General features: G+C 35.7%; 1 protein-coding gene across 3 annotated transcripts in view; it reads right to left on the bottom strand.

Annotated features, from left to right (window-relative positions):
- LOC126712722 (myosin-15) overlaps positions 1-10,706 on the bottom strand; it is a 30,204-nt gene extending 19,498 nt beyond the window's left edge. The window contains exons 1-11 of one of the 3 annotated variants that reach the window (XM_050412168.1): positions 10,552-10,706; positions 10,263-10,391; positions 10,038-10,184; positions 7,462-7,607; positions 7,219-7,375; positions 6,807-6,865; positions 1,569-1,725; positions 1,247-1,396; positions 994-1,130; positions 291-437; positions 83-184 (exon numbers count right to left, since the gene is read on the bottom strand). In XM_050412168.1, the coding sequence (XP_050268125.1) occupies positions 83-184; positions 291-437; positions 994-1,130; positions 1,247-1,396; positions 1,569-1,725; positions 6,807-6,865; positions 7,219-7,375; positions 7,462-7,607; positions 10,038-10,184; positions 10,263-10,391; positions 10,552-10,557 (1,337 nt within the window). In that variant the 5' untranslated portion in view covers positions 10,558-10,706. Of the gene's footprint in view, positions 1-82; positions 185-290; positions 438-993; positions 1,131-1,246; positions 1,397-1,568; positions 1,726-6,806; positions 6,866-7,218; positions 7,376-7,461; positions 7,608-10,037; positions 10,185-10,262; positions 10,429-10,551 lie in introns of all 3 variants that reach the window. The other 2 variants (XM_050412166.1, XM_050412167.1) reach the window with 2 other exon arrangements.
- Between the last annotated feature and the right edge of the window lie 9,479 nt (positions 10,707-20,185).

Below are 20,185 nucleotides of genomic sequence, written 5' to 3'. Positions count from 1 at the left end.
AACATATTGGCATTCAGTAAATTAAGATGTACTAACAAATAAGCTGTAAATGTTACAAGAAAACAAATTAAACAAAGTTCACCTGTTATTCTTGAAGCATTCAAACCCGTAGATGTCCAAGACTCCAATTTGCACTCGAGAATTCAGATCTTGCCCGACAGACCTATTGATCTTATCAACAAGCCTGAAAGAAATATCAAAATCAATAAAAAAATTTCAATGCCCAAAAAATATATGCATAAAATAAATAAATAAAAAGGTTCTTGATAGTGAAGTGAATATAAGCATACCAATCAAACAGCCGAGAATAAATCGTTTTTGCCAATGCATCCCGACTAGCAATGGCAGCAGAACAGTCAAGAGCTTTAACAATAATTCCTTCACGAGTTTGTATTGACCGAGTACTAAGTGTTGCCAGCAATAGTTTCTCATCACACCTGATTAGAGAAGATTAGCCATCAGATAATTAAGACCAAAAGCAGCAATTAAGCTCCATACAGTTATTGCATGACAAGAAAAAAAATAGCCTAGCCACCAACTCAGTTTGGGTCAGCTTGTTCATAACCCAAAATAAAATAATAATAATGTGATCCACATAATAACTAACTTATTCATTTCTTACTCCATAAAAAATGTCAGCATACAACTACGGAATGAAATCCATCCATATCGTATGACAATTGCAACGCACTTCTATAATCAAACAGTTAGCTTGGTCATGATTGTAGGCTCAAATCAATACTCCTTGATTCAAAATATTGGGGTTCGATGCTTATCGAGGAAACAATTTAACAATTCAATTCCAAACCTCTCCACATTTTTACATGGTCTACATTCTGTACATTCTGCTAAAAACATCCCTCAACAAATTATAAAAAGAAAAGATCCATAAACATTATGAAGGACGAATCATGGAACTGGAATTAAATATTCAGCCTGCTCAACATTGAAGCAAACAAGACAAAATGCCAAACGATTTTGTAAATCACCAACCTGAAAAGATCAGCAGCCATCCGCATATGAAAGCTAGATTTCTGATCCTTAATAACTGAAGAGTCATGCTCTTTGCCTGGAGAAAATTCAATATTTCCTAAATGTAGAATTGCAGCCAATGTGCGAAATATAGCTTCCTGATATTGGAGATTGTGGGATGAGAATTAAGTACAGAAACAACAACACGCACGAGAGTCTCAAATGGAAAAGGCTATGCAATCATAGAAACCATGCTATGTAAAGTTTTTAAAACCTGTTCTTCATCACTTATACCAACAATGTCCATAGCCCTCCTTGTCTTCAAGTATTCCTCCAAACTGCTCACACCATCTAGTTCATACCTCCTGCTTTGATTTAAGTAGTGGAAGTGGCTTGGATGATCTAACTTGTACTTCTCAGCATCCTGGACACAAATAAATCTCAAAAACAATGTCCATGACTTAAGTACATATGATAAAAGCATCACAATACAACTCAACAAAGCCTTAAGCAACACCAAGCACACTTCAACACACAATATTAACATTTGCATATAAATAAATAAAGACAATACAAGAGAGAGAGAGAGAGATTACCACTCCAGAAGCACACAACTGATAGAAGCAATGATAATTCCTTTCAGGATCTGTTATCTTAACAACACGGGACCGTTCCAAAAGGTATGTCCTGATTGCTGCACCGGATATTCTACCGCTTGCATCAAACTGGATTTCAACAAACTTGCCAAATCGACTGACATGAAAAATAAACAAAAATAAAGGATGAAATAATTAGTATGGATGGAAGTTAAATGACTGAGAACTAAAAAATTATCACTTGTCCCAAAAGATTAAGCTTTTAGGAAATGCTGAATTTAATCATTTAGCTATTACTCTAACACACTCCCTCTTAATAAGTGGGGCCTAAAATTACTTATCAAAAACTAAAAATAAATAAGTGGGACCTAACATGTGGGATTTTATCTTTTTAGATGGGAGGTAGAGGACACAAGGTTTAAACAAAAACCACCTGCTCTAATTCCACTATACATGACCACTAGTCCCAAAAGCTTAAACCTTTAGGAAAGGGTAAATTTAACCATTTAACTACTATTCCAACAAGAAATGTGCCAATAGATTAAAGGTTATTACAAAACCATATTTAATGTAAGATCATCCACATAATTGATTTATTTTATTCCAAAATTATTGCTGAATCCAATTTTTTTTTTTTGGATAAGTGATAAGTAAATCCAATAGTCTAGCTAGACTTTATATATATATAAAAGAAATTCTAGCTAGACTCAACATGCAGATAAACTAATTACCTGCTAATCTCGTAAGTCAAGATAAGTTTGAATTATAATGACATATCATACATGTCCTTTCCATTTACACCAACAGCTTACTCCTTTAGATATTAATCTTTAGCTGATCCTCATTCCTATGCCTTCTCTCTCTAGTATATTAAATCTGACTTCCCGTTCTTTTACTTATCACAGAATTTTCAGTTTTCACCCACTTGTTCATTCAAGCTTTTTGTGTTTGACTTATGAGCATATTTTTTACACGTAATTATTACATTTAACCTAACTCAACTACAGCCTATGAATCCTAAGTTAACTAATAGGTGTTTTCACATATATTCTTCCCCACAATAGTTTCCTATCCAATATCATACTCCTTATCACCTCTCTAATTAATATATCCTTCCTCAATACTTTTATAAGTTAATTTAGGCCTCTCTCTGCCTCTATTCACGCTATCGACTTAAATTAAATTACTCTCTCGTCGATGTATTAATTGGTCATTGTGATGCATGGCCAGACCAACCTAAGAGACTCTCTCATGACTCATCTTCTCCTCAAAAAAAGTCACTCCCACCTTTGAACGGTCTCATCCATCTTAACATAAAATAATTTCAGTACAACTATACATAAAACAGAAATCCAAAAGAAAAAGAAAAAGAAAAAAGATAGTGCTTAAATAGTGGTATGGTACCCCATGGAGCAACTGTATGCAGCCACCCTCTCACAGCATGTGGAGCCAACAGGTGTGTGGGGCCCAAAATTCTTTGAGAAAGTGGCTGCATATGAGGTCATTTTCCCATACAAAAATCTCAAAAAATAAGTACTTTTTATCATATTTCCCAGGCAGAGGAAACAGTAAGGGATGGATACATCAGCCGTCCAAATTGTTCCAAAAGTTATAACAAAGCTATAATTTTCATAATTTCCTTTTTAAAAAATAACTTACTAAAGACTGGTTTTGATGGATTATATATCTGACAAATGCCATCCACTGTCGTGTGTAAGCAACTAGGCCTCTTGGCTTCTTTTAACAAAATAATTATCAAAAAACAAATGAACGGCTATTGTTATATGGAAAACTTGCATTATAAAAACTATGCCATATTATCATAACCATTATGGTTTCCACTATTTTAGTGAAAAACATCAGTTATCAATGTGACCAAATAGCGTATGGCATACATAAATATTAATGTTATATACCAAAAATATAAAACAAAATGTCCGAACCCAACAGGTCCCATCTCTTAAAAGTAATGCACTAATTATGTAACATACATTCCTCAACAAAACAATTACCATAATTAAGTAATCAATAAATATAAAAAGAAAGATACTCTAACATATAAAGCATAGCAATCACAATGTAACGCATCAGATGCATATCAATAAATTAATTGATTAAAAAGATACTCTCGTGATCATATCACAGCACAAGAGTAAATAATGAAATATCATGCTAATTTCTTAGATTCTCAGAGATGGAGAAGGCAAAAACCACATGATGAAAAGGAATTTAAAGCCACAACATGGCCGAACAATCATTAATATTACCGAAAGTGAGGAAACAAAAAGATCTGCAGGTATATTGATTTCAGATATCCTCCGGACAACGCCTATGGGGAAAATCTTGATTGTGGATAACCTGAGGAGGAGAAACATTATTTTGGAGACAATTGATCATTTGCTTCTTCATTGCCCTCTTACCAGAGAGCTGTGGGATATGGTTTAGCTTTATTTGGGGTTTAATGAGTGATGTCTCTGGGGATTACAGATTACTTGGTTGCTAGCAATGCAGAATTTGGGAGACATTGGAACAATAAGATTTGAAAAGCCATCCCTCATTCATGTGGTGCCTATGCCGAGAAAGACATGCTAGAAACTGAGGGATGTGAAAGGACAATTTAAGACAAAATTGCAATTCCCTGGAACCTTGTGTAAATGGATGACTGCATCAGGAATTATTCTCTCTCCAACTTCTAGAATTTAAAGATCATTGTAATTTTAGAGCTTTGTTTGATATAAATCTAGTAGATGTACCTTGTACTTGGTGCATTCCATTTATTGTAATAAAAATTCTTATTTATCAAAATATTCACTTTCATTTCTTTTCCTTGACTTTCTTGGCAACCAACACACACACCCTCTCTCTCTCTCTCTCTCTGTGCATGTCACACTCTATCACACCAACCTCAATCCCCTCATTAAACACGGTTATTTAGCCTCAAGACTTGGAAATTTACAACTAAGGTAGTAAATACAATCCTGGGGGTGATTGTCGATAGGTTTGGATAGTTTTGTGGGAGTTCAAACCATCTAGGCAATCCCTTCAGTTTTAGAAAATGGCGAACCCAACTGCACTGTTGGAGGCTTTCTACCTGGTGTGGTCGAATTCACTAGGGTGGTCGGTCAATTTTCTCAGTTTTGACATAGATCTCAATAGAGTATCATAACCATGAAGGAGAATCTAAGAGAATTAAAGCAGTTCAGCTAAAACTAAAAGTCATCAAGATTGGTGAAGATCACGTTGTGCAACTTGGAGTAGAGAGATGCGCATGGAGGGAAGAGAAATGTATAGCAATGAAAGAGAGAGAGGTATGTGCAATGTTCAAAACTCCAGCTCAATGGATTTCAATGTAATGAAAGAGGTGAGTAACCATGAGAGCCTGTAGAGAGAGAAACCATTGGGCTGAAGCAGCAGCAAATTGGGATTAAAGGGCGATGTTTGGGTGAGAATTGGATATGGCTCAACTTAAAGTTGGTTTCACAGGGGCTGTTTTTGAGACGGGTTCTATGTGGCGTTTTTGTAGGTTTTTTTTAGCTGATTGTTGTTTTTCATTAAAATATTGATTTAGCCTTTTTTAATGCCAAATTATCTTTTTTACGATTTTTTTTTTTTTTTGAGTGCGTAACAAATTAAACCCTAAAACTTTTTAAAGTATATAAAAAAATAATAAAAAATAAATAAAAAATTGATAAGTAATAAACTTCATTGAAAATAGAAGAGAAAATACATAGGGAAAAAAAAGCGCACAGGCCGTGTGCTAGAAGAATAGGGGAAAAAACTAAGTAACGATGAAAGTACAAAAATCAAGCATATCAGGTAAAAAAAATAAAAGTAAAAACACCCATAGCATTTGCCCAATCAAACAAATTATGAAAAAACTCATGAATTGATTATTCATTCTGTCAAAGGTACGTGTATTCATTTCCCTCCAAATGACCCACATAAGACAATGAGGGATCATTCTCCAAAGCACCTTAGATCTAAGTCTGTTGAACTTGTTTGACCAACTTGCCAAAAGTTCCACAACACTACATAACATGACCCAATGAACCCAAAATAGTGAACACACCATATTCCAAGGCTCTTGAGATATACTAGGCAGTGTAGGAGTAAGTGGTCAGTGGTCTCCCCATTCCTCTTGCACATACAAGTCCAATCCACTACCACCACCACTTTTCGTCTTTTTAAATTATCAATGGTTGAAATTTTCCCCAAAGCCGCTGTCTAAATAAAGAAACTACCCTTTGGATAATTTTAAATAAAAAGTAACAAATTTTAAACCCTATAATTTCAAAATTAATAAATCAAACCTTGAGGTATCAAAAAGTAACATATTAAACCACCAATCGATATTGTTAAGCCACAAACACAATAGGTGAGGTTTAATTGTTACGTTTTGAAACCACATGATTTAATTTGTTACTTTTAAAACTACAAGGAATAAAATATTAAACCCCTAAATTATAGGGTTTAAAATATAATTTTCCCTTTTTATGATTAAGTGACATAAGTATTATGTTAGTGATGTCAGCAATTCCTATCAACTATATGATGGGAAGGACGAGAATGAAACTTTGTTAAAAAATGTTCAAGGACAAACATGAAACACTAAATTTGTTGAGGACCAAAATGAAAACATCCCTAAAAGATGAGAACCAAAAGCATATTTAAGTCTTTTTTTTAATTATTTGCTCTCCGTCTCTCTCATCAATAACCTAATAAATAAATTTCTTAATTGCTTTTTTAGTATGTGTTTAAAGTTGACACGTCTATTCATAAGACTAATAATAAGTCAATGAAAATAACCCAATTACTATAATTTTCATAATTTCCTACTAGAAAAAATAATTTACTGAAGATGGTTTTGGTTGCTTATATATCTGACATGCCATCCACTGTCATGTGTAACAATCTAGGGTTACACTTACTTGGCATCTTTCAAGATTTAACAAAATTAGTTATTATCAAAAAATCTACTGTTATGGTTATAAAGAGATATTCTACCATATATATAGCATATCAGTCACAATGCAACACCATGGCCAAATGTATATCAATAAATTAATTAATTAATAAGTATAACAGCACAAGGGTAAATAATGAAATACCAAGCTAATTTCTTAGATTTTTTGGGGTGGAGAAGGGAGAAGGCAAAAACCACATGATGGCAAGCAATTTAACTTCGTCGAATAATTGAGCATTATTACTGAAATTGAGAAAAATATATATAAAACCCACCTTGAATTGTCATTTCTAATGGTCCTCGCATTACCAAATGCCTCCAAAAGTGGGTTTGACTGAATCATGCAGAAACCAGAGTCAGCACAGTCGATAGCAAAATTTTAAACACAACAATTTCAATAACGTAAAAGAAAATAAAACTTGGCAAGTCCATTATCACAAACAAACAGGATCTAAGCTTTTTTCCATATTCAATTCAAGTTGTAGGCCAAGTGGTCCATCCTGAACAAAGTCCCTAATTATCAACCTAAACAATATCTTCTTAGCTACCAACTTTTGTTTATGTGGTGACCAAAAGTATTCTGCTCTATCAACTAACCAAATAATAAAAATAACACCTATATCTAATGAATATTGTACATATTGTGGCTATATTAGGTAATTAGATTGACTCCATGAAAACTCTTACTTCAAGAACTTGCTGCTCAACTGTTCTGTCATCACCAGCAGCACGGCCACCAACATAAGTAAGATACTGCATAATCAATTTTGTTGTCTCAGTCTTCCCAGCCCCACTTTCTCCACTGACCAGTATAGATTGGCTTCGACCATCATCCATCATTGCTCTATAACAAAAATCCAAAGAAAATCACTAAACATGGAATAGCATAATGTATATGCACAACTTATACAACATTTGATAGTAACAAACCTATATGACGCATCAGCCACAGCAAAAACATGGGGACTTAGCTCTCCAAATGGAGCTCCTTTATACTGCTCCATCATGTGGACATCATACAGGTGCGGAAGCTTTGTGAATGGGTTCACAGCTATCAAAATGCTTCCCGTATATGTCTATCAGAGACAAAAGATAATAATTCGTGTGTCAATTCAATATCCCAGAAGTTTATGTTAAGAATCAATAAAACTAAAACTCCCATTATTCCATGTGAATTTACAGCATGACAATTATGGCATTTACAGAAATATATCAAGTTGCAGACTAGTTAGCAGTCATTTAAAACCCTACTAAATATGAAAATTGAGAACACAAGAATCAAGGCAATATTAAGTGGGGGAAAATAGCATACGAGCATTTAGTAGATGTAGAATATGGTTTCTTCCCGTGGCGTGCTGCTTTAAAACGACATGCACATTTGACCAATATGTGAATACCCGTGATTTGCTCCACATGGAGCTTGGTTTTTAGAATGTTTGGGCTCGCTTGGGTGTTGCCAATGAGGGCAGTTTATCTTTTATCTGGGCGAAGAAATTGGTTTGGGAAGCAATTTTCAGCGATTTGAAACTTTGAACCATTATGTTTGATGTGGCTATTGTGAAAGGAGCACAATTATCATACTTTTGAGGATACGGTCACATCAAAGAACCAGCTTGAAGTCTTGGTAATTCGAACTTTGTTTGATTGGTACTGTACATGTGGTCTCACCGGCAGTACCACTACTAAATTTTAGAGAATCACGTTCTTTTTGTACAATTTTTTTGCAATTATTTTAATTTACAAAGTGCTCATCATCATGAACCTGTCTTAACATTTTTTTATTAATAAATTATACTGCTTATCAAAAACAGATAATAAAAATTTATTATTAACCCCCCCCCCCCCCCAAAAAAATAAAAACTCTCTTTAAAGGCTCCTATTCTAGTGACCATATTATTGTACTTAATACAAATGTAATGGGTCCATCTACCACTTGGTAGGCTATCAAGTAGTATATGAGTCTCTGCATAGCCTGGACAAGCACATGGCATGCTTTTTAATAAGCCAGCAACCCTTACATGCACTATACACGGTTGGCACCTCGGAACAGCTCTCTAATATTGAGAAATTCTGTCTAATGGCATTCAATCACTAAATCCATTGACATCCGCACAAGAGATTTTGATATTCAGCCTTGGAAAGGATCAGATGCAGTGATGGAGAGAGAGTTTAATATTCAGCCTCAGTGCTAGACCTGAACTTAGTCGCTTTTTTCTTTGTTCCTCAAGAAAGAAGACTGGTGCTAAGGAAAAAAGAGTAAGCAATAGTAACTTTTTTCTCTTATTTTGAATTGTAAGAGAGACCAAAAAATAAAATCCCTCTCTTTCTCTATTTTATTTGAGGCACTCCACAAGGAACAAGCAAGTCTCAATGATGAGACACCCATGCTAGGATCTCAATTCTCATTAGGAGGTAAACTATGTTTTAAAAGGATACAGATCTACTAATCCTGCAGTAGAAGAATGCAACTTGAAAGAAATTCAATTTTCAATGTCATCTAACTATTGAGTCATGCACCAATCTGGAAGCACAAAAGGCCATCCCTGGCAATTAGATTTAAAATTTTTCATTTTTAAAACTTGGTGGGATGGGTGTGACCTCTCCCAGACCCAACAAAAGTGGGAGCTTTGTGCATCAGGTGTGACCTTTTTTTTTTAAACAATGTATTAGAAGAGCTGGCTACCTATGGCAACCACGTCATAACTATTAAGATGACTAAGCGTGATTGAGCGAAACAGCCACCAAAGGAACTCTTATTCAGGCAATACGGCATTTACATTTTATCTATGTGTAACAAATTCGACCACTAATAACTTCTTTCCATGCATGGATGGCCATAATCCCAAAATTAATACCAGCTTGGCATGCACAGTCAGAATTTATACCCTTGATTTGACTAATAAAAATTTGTTTCCCACCAAGAGCCTTGTAGTTCAACTAGCACAATGGCACCTCCTAGTGTCTCCAACAGACGTCCAGGTTTCAAACTCGTCCTCCCCCAACTACCGAATTATCCAAAAAATAATTTAAAATTCTGTTTCCATTTAAAAATAAATAAATGAAAAATTAGTGATCCGTTGCATTAACTCGAAGAATTCAAGGACATGAGCATCATTATAACCAACTCCAGAGAACAAACTATAATAACTAACACATTTGCCAGCTTTAACTTCTGATTTATTTGACTTCGGCATAACCCCAACTCACAAAAAAGGAAATGCCCATTTTTGATATCAGATACCAACACAGAGTGCAATGCTCAAGGCCCCCCACTCCCCAGTTTGACTTCTTACCCCAACACAGTTTCAAATTATCCCATTCTTTTTTGTCACATTAGCTTAAAGAACTTGAATCCAAACACAGAATCAGAATCTAATTAACCACTAAAGACAAAAAAAAATCCACTCAAAACAACATGATTTAGTCCACAATTGGCCGTTAAACTAAACAATCCCCCATAATCACACACCACAACAAAAAAATTTTAAAATGACTTTTTGACTCACATATATATCATTGAGAGCATATCTCCTCTGAAGATTGTAAAGCACACCAGGCTCATTCAAATACGCCAACTTGGTCATATCGTCCACTCCAACATGATCTTCCTCATCCGCATCTCTCGGAAACAATTTCGCCGGCGAAACCAATACCTAAACAAACCAACAAAAAAAAAAAAGTCAAAATTTACACACAGAGAAAAAGGACAAGATTGGTTTTTCGTTTTTCACCTTCTTTCCCGAAGAGGTAACGATTTGGACTTGATTGCCAACGGAGCCGAGGACCTCGGCCGGTACCCAAGCGAAATCTCTGTCCTCGGCCCAAACCTTTGAGCCCTTGCGGACACTCATCTTCGGTTCCTGTGTGAGAATGAGCGTGGTGAAGGTGAATGAAACCCTAGAATTTTCGCAAAACAAAAGGGGAGGGTTTTGAAATTGAAATTTGAAAACCCTAAAATAGAACAGAGAGCGACAAACAAAAATAAAAAGGAGAGAGAGAAAGAAAGAGAGAAGAACTTACGGGCATTTGTTTGTTTTAGGTGAAATTTTTTGGGTTCCCGCCCTAATGGGTTTGTAGACTAATGACTCAAAAATGGCGAAACTTTTATATCGTATTCGACACGTCACCCCTACCAGTACAGAAATTTTGTTTTTTCTTTCAAAAATTTTAATTTAAAATACACGTTTTTATTAATTGGAAGTTGCAACGTCTATGGAAAAACCAAACGGTAAGCTTGAGTGACCTTTCCTTTTTTGTTTGCTTTTTTTTTTTTTTTTTTTTTGACTTTTTCTTGTTTAGTTCAAAGTGAGGAGTGGCGAATCCGCATCTTGCTGTGTCACTTTCATTTCTTTTCTTTTATTTTTGGCCAAAGAGATTAATCAAGTGAAATAATATGTGCTCAATACTTTAATAACAAATTTTAAATAATAGGTTATTACTGATAGTTATTGCTAGAGTAAAAAAGTAATTTTAATGTTATATTTAAATTTGAACCAATAACAATTAACCACCTATAATTTATTGTAAAAATATTGTGAACATAGCACATCTCATTAATTAATTATTATACTTTTGATGGAAACAAGTGAGTACTAGTAGCTACTATCATATTCTCTCTCTTTTTTTAATTGGAGGAGATTAAAGTATTAAACTACGTTATATACTCTTTTCCGGAAAATAAAATGTTTAGATGAAGCTAACTCTTAAGATAGCTTGGCAGGCAGTTGTCTTGTTTTCTCTTTTTTGAGAAGAGGAGGAGAAGAATGAGGTAAGCATCTTTTGATTATAAAGTCAACATCCAACTCATACCCTTTTTTTTTTTTTGACAGGTACTCATACCTAACATAACAGTAAAGATGCAAATAATCCAAGATTATTAGTTTTTTTTTTTTCTATTTTTATGAAAAATTAAAATCGCTTCTAACACCTTAAATTATACACCCATGGAAAATTTAATCTAGAACCTTGACAAGAATATAATAGGCTAAAGTTTTTTTTTTTTTTTAATAAGCCTAGTGTCTGGATCTAATTTGATATCTTGAAATTGATGAGAACCAGGAATAGGTAAACAAGTATTGCCTAATATAAGCTTCAAAAAAAAGTATTGCCTAATATAAATAATTATAGTTAATACATTGTTAAAGTTGTCAAGCAATTACTAGAAGCAACGCAAACTCAGCATTTATTTTTATTTTTTAAGTTCGAACTGATCTGCATCCATTTTTAAATTGAAAGAAATAGTAAAAGACTAAAAGGTTTAAGGTTTGTTTGGGATTCATTTATCTAGCTAAAAGCTTAAAATTGAAAACTTTTTGCTAAAAGTACTATAAATAAAGATAAAAGTTAACTGAAATAGTACAGTGAAACTCATAAATAGTATCAAAAAATGCAGTGGGATCCATAAATAGTAGCAAAAATAAACTGAATAATAAAATAAGTTGACTTTTTAAACTGGAGCCAACCACAAACTTAGCCAATAATTTTGATTTAAGGGTCCTACTAACGAGTGCCCTTAGGATATTGGTTAAGAATCTAATTAAAAAAAAATTTGACACGACTTTTATGAGAAATGAAAAAAGCTGTTAAAACATTAATTGCTTTTTTTTCTTTTCTCATAAAAATTTTCTTTAATTGGATTCTTAACAAGTGCTCATAGGGCACTCGTTAGCATTTCCCTTGATTTAATTTAAACGTTTGTAGATTTGGACAAAAATCAAAATATTCCAGACACGTGGCTCGGCTCATGTCATATGATTATGCTATCATTAACCAAACACTTTATATTTGACAATTATGGAAATCTTAGAGGCTGTTTGGCCAACCAAATTTGATAACTCAATTCTCAGTTTCCATAACTCATAACTCAAAAATGGTGGGACCCATAACAAAAAGGTTGTTTGGCCAAACGATAACTCTATTTCCATCACTCAATTCTCTGATTTTTGACTTATGAGTTATGGAAACTGAAAACAATCAAAAGTTGTTTTCAATTTCCATAACTCATAACTCAATGGCATTTTTGTAAATAAACACACATGGAGGGACCCACAGCCGCAACTTTTGACCACATTTTGACTTTTTTTTTTTTTTTTTTTCACTTGATCGGTCTTCAGTTCTGGGGTTTTTTTTTTTTTTTTTTTAGCTTCGATGAGTTTGGGTACTAAAAACCAAAAAAAAAAAAGTTACACCGGCTGACAGGTATGGGCTCACAAATAGTGTGAAAAATATTGAGTGATGAAAATTGGATGATGATGCCAAACGGGTGTGAAAAATTGAGTAATGAGTTATGAGTTATGAGTGATAAAAATTGAGTAATGAAAAATGGTTGGCCAAACAGGCTCTTAGAAACTTGTTTACATATTTTAATCATGAATAAAAGGTAAGAATTGAGAGCAGAACAGCTTTCTTATCCCGTAGCTAGATGTAGATGTTAGCGTGATTTTATAAGCTTGAAAATCACAAGAATCGACAAGGACAGACGAGAGGAAGGGTAGTTTCGTCCAGTTAAAAAGTGCCCTTGATGGTCCCCATCAGGAGATTCCAATCTTCGCCGGGTGCCTTGCATTTGAAGTAAGATCCGCCGGTTTTTATGACGTGTGATTTTCTTGGAGTTGCTAATCTTGGTTAAGTTTATATAAATCTAGGCTAAACATTATTTTACACCCTCTAAGTTTTGGTCAATTCACATTTTGGTCTTATAAAGTTTTATTTTTTTTCAACTTTATCCTCCAAATTTGTAATCCCTAATTCTTTATTCTTTTGAAAACTAATCCCTAATTCTTTTAAAGCTACTAAAATAACAACTATTTCGTATTCACCTAGTCTGAACTATATTAGGAATTCTAATTTGAGTTGTTGTATCCGGAGAATTTGTTGCATCAATTGATCAAATATATTACAAAGAGCATATATGATATATCATCTCAAGAGAGCAACGTATTCTATGTCTCGATCTTATGAAATTGGTAGTAGCAATTAAATTTTCATGTTATAATAAATCCATATTAATAACTACAATATAATTAATCCATATTAATAACTACAATATAATTACCAAATTATATATTTAGAAGATAATTAAATAGAAAATTTGTCATATTTTGTTTAATTTTCTCATGCATTAAATGGGTTACTTTTTTTTTTTTTTTAGAGAGTTTCAACTTATGGCGTCCGCTCTTGATGATTGTTCTTTATCATCAGACCAAGACACTAATCAGTCTTTGGTGTAGGCGAGAGATTGAATCCCAGATCTCTTATACAACCATCAGAGACTTTACCAGTTGAGCTAACTGGAACCCACCATTAAATGGGTTACTTGATAGATACATCTATAAATATATATATATATATATATTTATATTTTTTGGATAGTTACAACATACAGCTCGAATTCTTTTCCCTCTAAAATTTTATGCATTTTGTACATGGGGAGATATCATTTAAGCTACAAAACTCTTATTATCTATAGTTGTGTATGTGTGTGTGTGTCTATATATATAATGAAAGCATTTTTTTTTTGACTACTTGAAAATTAAAATGTTTCCACGTAAGTGTTCATGTTTATTCACGACATTGTTATAATATATAATTTTTAGTCGAGTTTAATTTAAATAAGAATTTATATAAAGTATCTGTGGGGTCATAGAGCCCAGTAATATACATTCACCTTTTGTACTGGGCCTGAGGCCCATGTCGAGGCTCATAATCGCATATGAAGAAGACAATGGTGATCATGGCAACCCAGGAAACCGCGCCAAGGACAACTCTGTCCTCGGCTAGCCAAAGCCGAGGTGGAAGAAAAGTGATTTACCGGCAAAGATAATCTTCCAAAGCACTCCAAGGAAAAAGATAAGTACAGCAAGTAAGCACACTGGAGCATAGTGGTAGAGCAATTCCAGGAAAAGCTGCTGCTTCTACATTAAATGCTCCACAACTAACACTCTGGCCGCATTAATGTGGAAATGATACCTGAGTAGTGGTTTTTCAGACTCACAGCTACTACCTAAGAACTTTGGGAGGAGGTTGATGTGACAAAAACCGACAATAGCAGATCTGACCTGCACGTGTATGGTGGAGATGAAGGAGGAAAGTAGTATATAAGGAAGAAGGAGCTCTGAGAAAAGGGATAAGAGATTTTACCAGAGAAAACACTGTAGCCATATGAACTAACTTTGTAACCATTGTCACTGTCACTCAAGAAATAATAAGTTGAAGTTCCTCGGACTAGTGCCAAGGATCGAATTGCTTGTTCAAATCCATATTTGTTTTACTTATTCATTCTTAAAATCATCTCCAACCATTGTTACACTCATTAAAACGTAGTCCTTCTACCCACTCTCTACAAATTTATTGTATTGGGCTTGCTGGGCTTGAATTCACTTATCCCTTAGGAAAAGTGCTCAAACCCAGTCCCTACAATTGGCATCGTCTGTGGGAATAACTTGTGTGTTAGTGAGTGCAAAAATTAGACATGGTAGGATCAGGTCCACACCAAGAAAACCCACACCAAGCAAGTCCCCAACGGACAGAACCAGTAGGATCCCAGCAACAGGGTAATTTTCCTAGCCTTGAACATGAACAAAATCAGGAGAATGAAAGGAATCGAGAGGGGAGTGTGCATACCACCCAGACGAGCAAAAGCCACTCCCAAGTGGGCAGTCGCGTATCCCAGAGACAAAACAACAACCAAGCCATGCAGCTGGAGATAGATGACTTGAAAAAGAAACTGTGCTATGCACAACAGAAGCAGTCTCCTTCTAGTTCTGACATATCCTCTAATGATGAAGAGGACGACAATTACAGGCAGAGATCAATAACTCCTCTAAGCGAAACCTTCTCTTATGAAGACGATCACCATCATAGACGAAAACACAAGGGCCCATCTAGTAGGGGTCTGGGTAATGATGTCATGAGTAAGACTCTGGATCAGATCTCTAAGTCACCCTTCACGCGCAAGATAGAAGGGGCTAGGCTACCTCGGTGGTTCCATCAGCCTACGTTCACCATTTATAATGGTCGAATGGACCCCGTAGAGCATGTGAGCCAGTTTAATCAAAGAATGACCGTCCACTCCAAGAACGAAGCTTTGATGTGCAAGGCTTTCCCATCTAGCCTAGGATCTATAGCGATGAGGTGGTTCAACGGTTTGAAGACTAATTCCATAGATTCCTATAAGCAGCTCACCCAAGCCTTTGGCTCTCACTTCATTACGAACAGTAGGGCTCCTCGGCCTCTGAATTCGTTGTTGTCATTATCCATGCGTGAGGGAGAAATTCTAAAACATACTCGGACAGATATTGGGAAATGTATAATGAGATGGACAGCAACTTTGATGACGTCGCCATCAACACTTTTAAAAGCGGTCTCCTAACCGAGCACGGCTTGAGGAAATCCTTGACTGGCAAGTCTATCACCAGTGTACGTCAACTTATAGACCGGATTGACAAATACAAAAAAGTGGAAAAGGACTAGCTGCAAAGGAAAGGAAAGGAGAAGGTTATCCCTCAAAAGAGGAGTGATTTCAGGTCGGACCGATACAACAATAACCATCCAAGGAGAGATTTCACAGGGCAATCCGGATCAGCCAACAGGTAGATGGTTAACGTAGTATTCAGAGAACCGGTATATCAGGTTTTGGAGAAAATCAAGAATGAGCCATTCTTCAAGTGGCCGAATAAGATGGCTAGAGACTCCATGAAGTGCAATCAGAGTCTGTATTGTCAGTACCACTAGGACCACGGACATACTACAGAAGACTACAGGAACCTTTGGAACCACTTGGATCAGCTGGTCCAAGAAAGGAAACTGAGGCACCTTTTGCATCCTTCCAGTGGTCATCAAAGCCAGGCAAACCAAGAGCCCCGTAGAGACACATCCTTAAGACCTCCCATAGGCACGATAAATGTCATCCTTGCTGCTCCGGGAAGGACTGACTCTTATCCTTCTAGAGTAATATCTGTGGCTTGACTCTCCACCGAGGATAACGATCGGGAGTCCAAAAAGGCCAAGAAGGAAGCCTCATCTGTACTGGGATTCTCGGACGAAAATAAGATCGGAACCATCCAACCCTACGATGATTTGATGTAAAGAAAGTACTGGTAGATCAGGGCAGTGCTGTGGAAGTAATGTACCCCGACTTGTACAAGGGGCTGAACTTAAAACCCGAAGATCTAACGACGTACGATTCCCCTTTGGTAAGTTTCAAGGGAAAGGCCATTACTCCAAGAGGCCAGATCAGACTGCCCATACAGACCTGTTCAGACGTGATGGAGGTGGATTTCATTGTAGTTGACGCTTATTCATCCTACACAGCTATTATGGCTAGACCTTGACTCCATGCCCTAGAGGCTGTCTCTTTTACACTACACCAGAAGGTGAAATACCCGTTGGAGGGCGAGGTCAAAGAGATTGTGGGAAATCAGACCATGGCTAGATAGTGCATGGTGGTTTCCATCTCACGCCAACCTAGGGGTGTCCACGGGTCGGGCCGGGTCGGTTTTGGGCCCAAACCGAACTCGACCCGATTGATTCGGTTTCCTGAATTTGGGATCCGTATTCGACCGATTTTCGGGTCGGATCCGATAAATCGGGTAATCGGGTTGTTCGGGTCGGAGTCATCGGTTTCACGGGTCTGGGCCTCAGATTGGGCTGGACTTTTTGACAGAGTTAAAATTACAGAAAATACATCTTTTAGGGCCTTTTTACTTAATTTATTTTTAAATAGAGTTTTCAGCTTAACAAAACTAAACCTATTGGGCCATCAATCAGGACAAATCAAAAGGCCCAAATAAAACATTATTCTTTTTATCACCTGTGATCAACACAACACACCTATAAAAGTCTCTTATTTTTTAGTCACTTATTATCTGGAACAAGAACCCAATACATAATCTTTCCCACATTAAGAACAAAAAATAAACACACAAAATAAAATATAATCTGTTAAACAATACAATAAACAGCTTATCAAAACTAGACCTATTGGGCCATCAATCAGACAAATCAAAAGGCCCAACACAACACACCAAAAAAGTCCCTTATTTTTTAGTTACTTGTGATCTGGAACATGAGGCACCTATCAATCCCAATACATAATCTTTCCCACATTAAGAACAAAAAATAAACACACAAAATAATATATAATCTGCTAAACAACACAATAAACTCTTTAGGCAGTAAACTGCTCAACACCCATACATCCTGCAAACCACAAGGTCCACAACAAATAATATTTCCAATTTTCCAGCAATAAAATAAATCACAACAATTAATCCTATAATGCAATATTCCAACAGATATATAAACTTAGTAACATAAAGGCAGTCACTGCAAGTTTTTTGGGCAGTAACCCATAAGGCAGAAAGCTTGCTAGTTATACAAAGTTCCAAGCTATATAATTAATTACAACAATCAAATACCATAGGTATTTCCAAAAAATAGCTTTTCCAAAGCATTGAATGACTACTCTATAGTTTATAAGTCTATAACTAATAGAAAAGAAAACCTATGAACTAAGATTTCTTTTCTATAAGTATTGACAGTTTGAGTATTGTTACAAGTTAGAAAAGCAATATGTCCAAAAAGCTTCCAAAATATTTCCAAAATGCTGCCTTCTTTACAAAATAAATTACCATCCTCCTACAATAGACAAAAAAATATTCAACAAATAATACATTAGTACCAAGTACAAGACCAACTAGTAAGGAAAACAAGTATATAATAGTAAGGGGCTATAAAGGCAGAATCATACCAAGTCACTAATTAATCATCAATGCTAATCAAGGGTCGTTTGCTTGAAGTGGAACCCTTGCTTGAGCTTGTATTTGCTGGTTGTTGATTTAAAACTAGAAAATAATAGGAAATAAACACAATAGATTAAATTTTGCTTGAATACATGAGACATTCAATAAAATTAGTACACTAAGTTTCAGAAGTTAAGCATATTACCTAAGTCAAGTAACTCCTCCTCCAATGCCTCAACATCATCCCTTGATTGGCGATGAGAAATTGGAATTGTGGCTTGAAGCCAATTTTGTGAACATACAAGGTTTTGAACCATAAGAGGAGATAATGCACTTCGAAATGGATCAACAATTCGACCTCCAGTGCTAAATGCTGACTCAGATGCAACAGTGGAAACTGACACAGCCAGCACATCCTTAACTACCTTAGACAACACTTGGTACCTATTACAATTGTCCCTCCACCACTCCAATATCTCAAAATTTACATCCTTTCTACCATCACAGTTTTCAGCTAAATACCTCTCAAGCTCATTACTACAACCTACAGATTGCTCAACTTGCAAAAAACGCTCATATCGCGAGTGAACCATAACATATGGATCACTAGCATCAGTTTCCAATTTTGTCCTCTCACTCCCACTTTGATCTTGCACATTTGGTGAATGAATACAATTGTAAAAATTATACAACTTAAACAAAAGGTCTTTCACCTTATCAACCATCACTTCAGCAACTGCATTCCCATAAATTTCAGAAAATGAAAACTTCAAAAACCTCAATTTTTTTCGTGGATCAAAGACCACAGCCACATACAAAAGAGGATTAATTTTCTCCCCTTCCCCCCAATACTTCTCAAACTTAGTTTGCATGTTTGTGGCTGTGCTTTTCAAGAGAGTGTTTTGTGATTTAACTAAATTGGAAATACTCTCCTGAATAACAAAGATCTCATCATAGAAGGCATTTGAAGTAACATACAATGAACCAGAAAATTTCTTTGTTGCATTATAAAACAGCCTTAAGAAAGTCACAAACACCCTACAATTTTGGAAATCAATCATACATGGAGACCCCAAACCACCACTATCTTCCTTGGTCCTAAAGTACGACGAATAACCATCATCTTCAAAATCCATTCGGAGAAACACTTTCTCAAACTTTTCAGCAGTTTCTAACATGATATAGGTCGAGTTCCACCTAGTAGGTACATCTAGACTGAGAAGACTCTTGGACTCCATACCTAACCTCTCCATAAAACTCTTAAAAGTTTGACTTCTATTGGGTGAGGACTTCACATACCTCACAGCTTCACGCACCTTAGCAACAGATGCATCTATCTCTTTTAAACCCTCCCCCACAATGAGATTTAGGATATGGGCACAACACCTCATGTGCATGTACTCATTTCCTAAAACTGCCCCATTCCAATCTTTAGTCACCCTTTGCAGAAATTTAATTGTTGTTAAATTTGAGCTAGCATTATCTACTGTCAAGGTAAATATCCCATCAATACCCCACTCACGCAACGACATCTCAATCTTTCTACCTATAGTCTCCCCCTTGTGGTCCTCAACTTGACAAAAATTTAGAATTCTCTTATGCAATTTCCAAGCATCATCAATAAAGTGACAAGTCAGACACATATAATTTAAATTTTGAATAGAAGTCCATGTGTCCGTAGTGAGACACACCCTACAACCCTTCAAGGATTTCCTTAGCTTCTCTCTCTCACTATTATAAATGCCAATCACATCCCTAGCCACAGTTTGACGAGATGGGATATCCTTTAATCTAAGCTTAGGTTGCAAGGTTCTAACAAATTTCTTAAACCCATACCCCTCGACATACCTAAAAGGCAACTCATCAATTATAACCATTTCAGCCAATGCCTTTCTACAAGCCTCAACAGAAAA

The sequence above is a fragment of the Quercus robur genome, chromosome 2 (genome assembly GCF_932294415.1).
Source record: "Quercus robur chromosome 2, dhQueRobu3.1, whole genome shotgun sequence".
Taxonomy (NCBI): domain Eukaryota; kingdom Viridiplantae; phylum Streptophyta; class Magnoliopsida; order Fagales; family Fagaceae; genus Quercus; species Quercus robur.
Note: the sequence above shows the minus strand (reverse complement) of the source record. Positions and strands in the feature narration are given on the sequence as shown.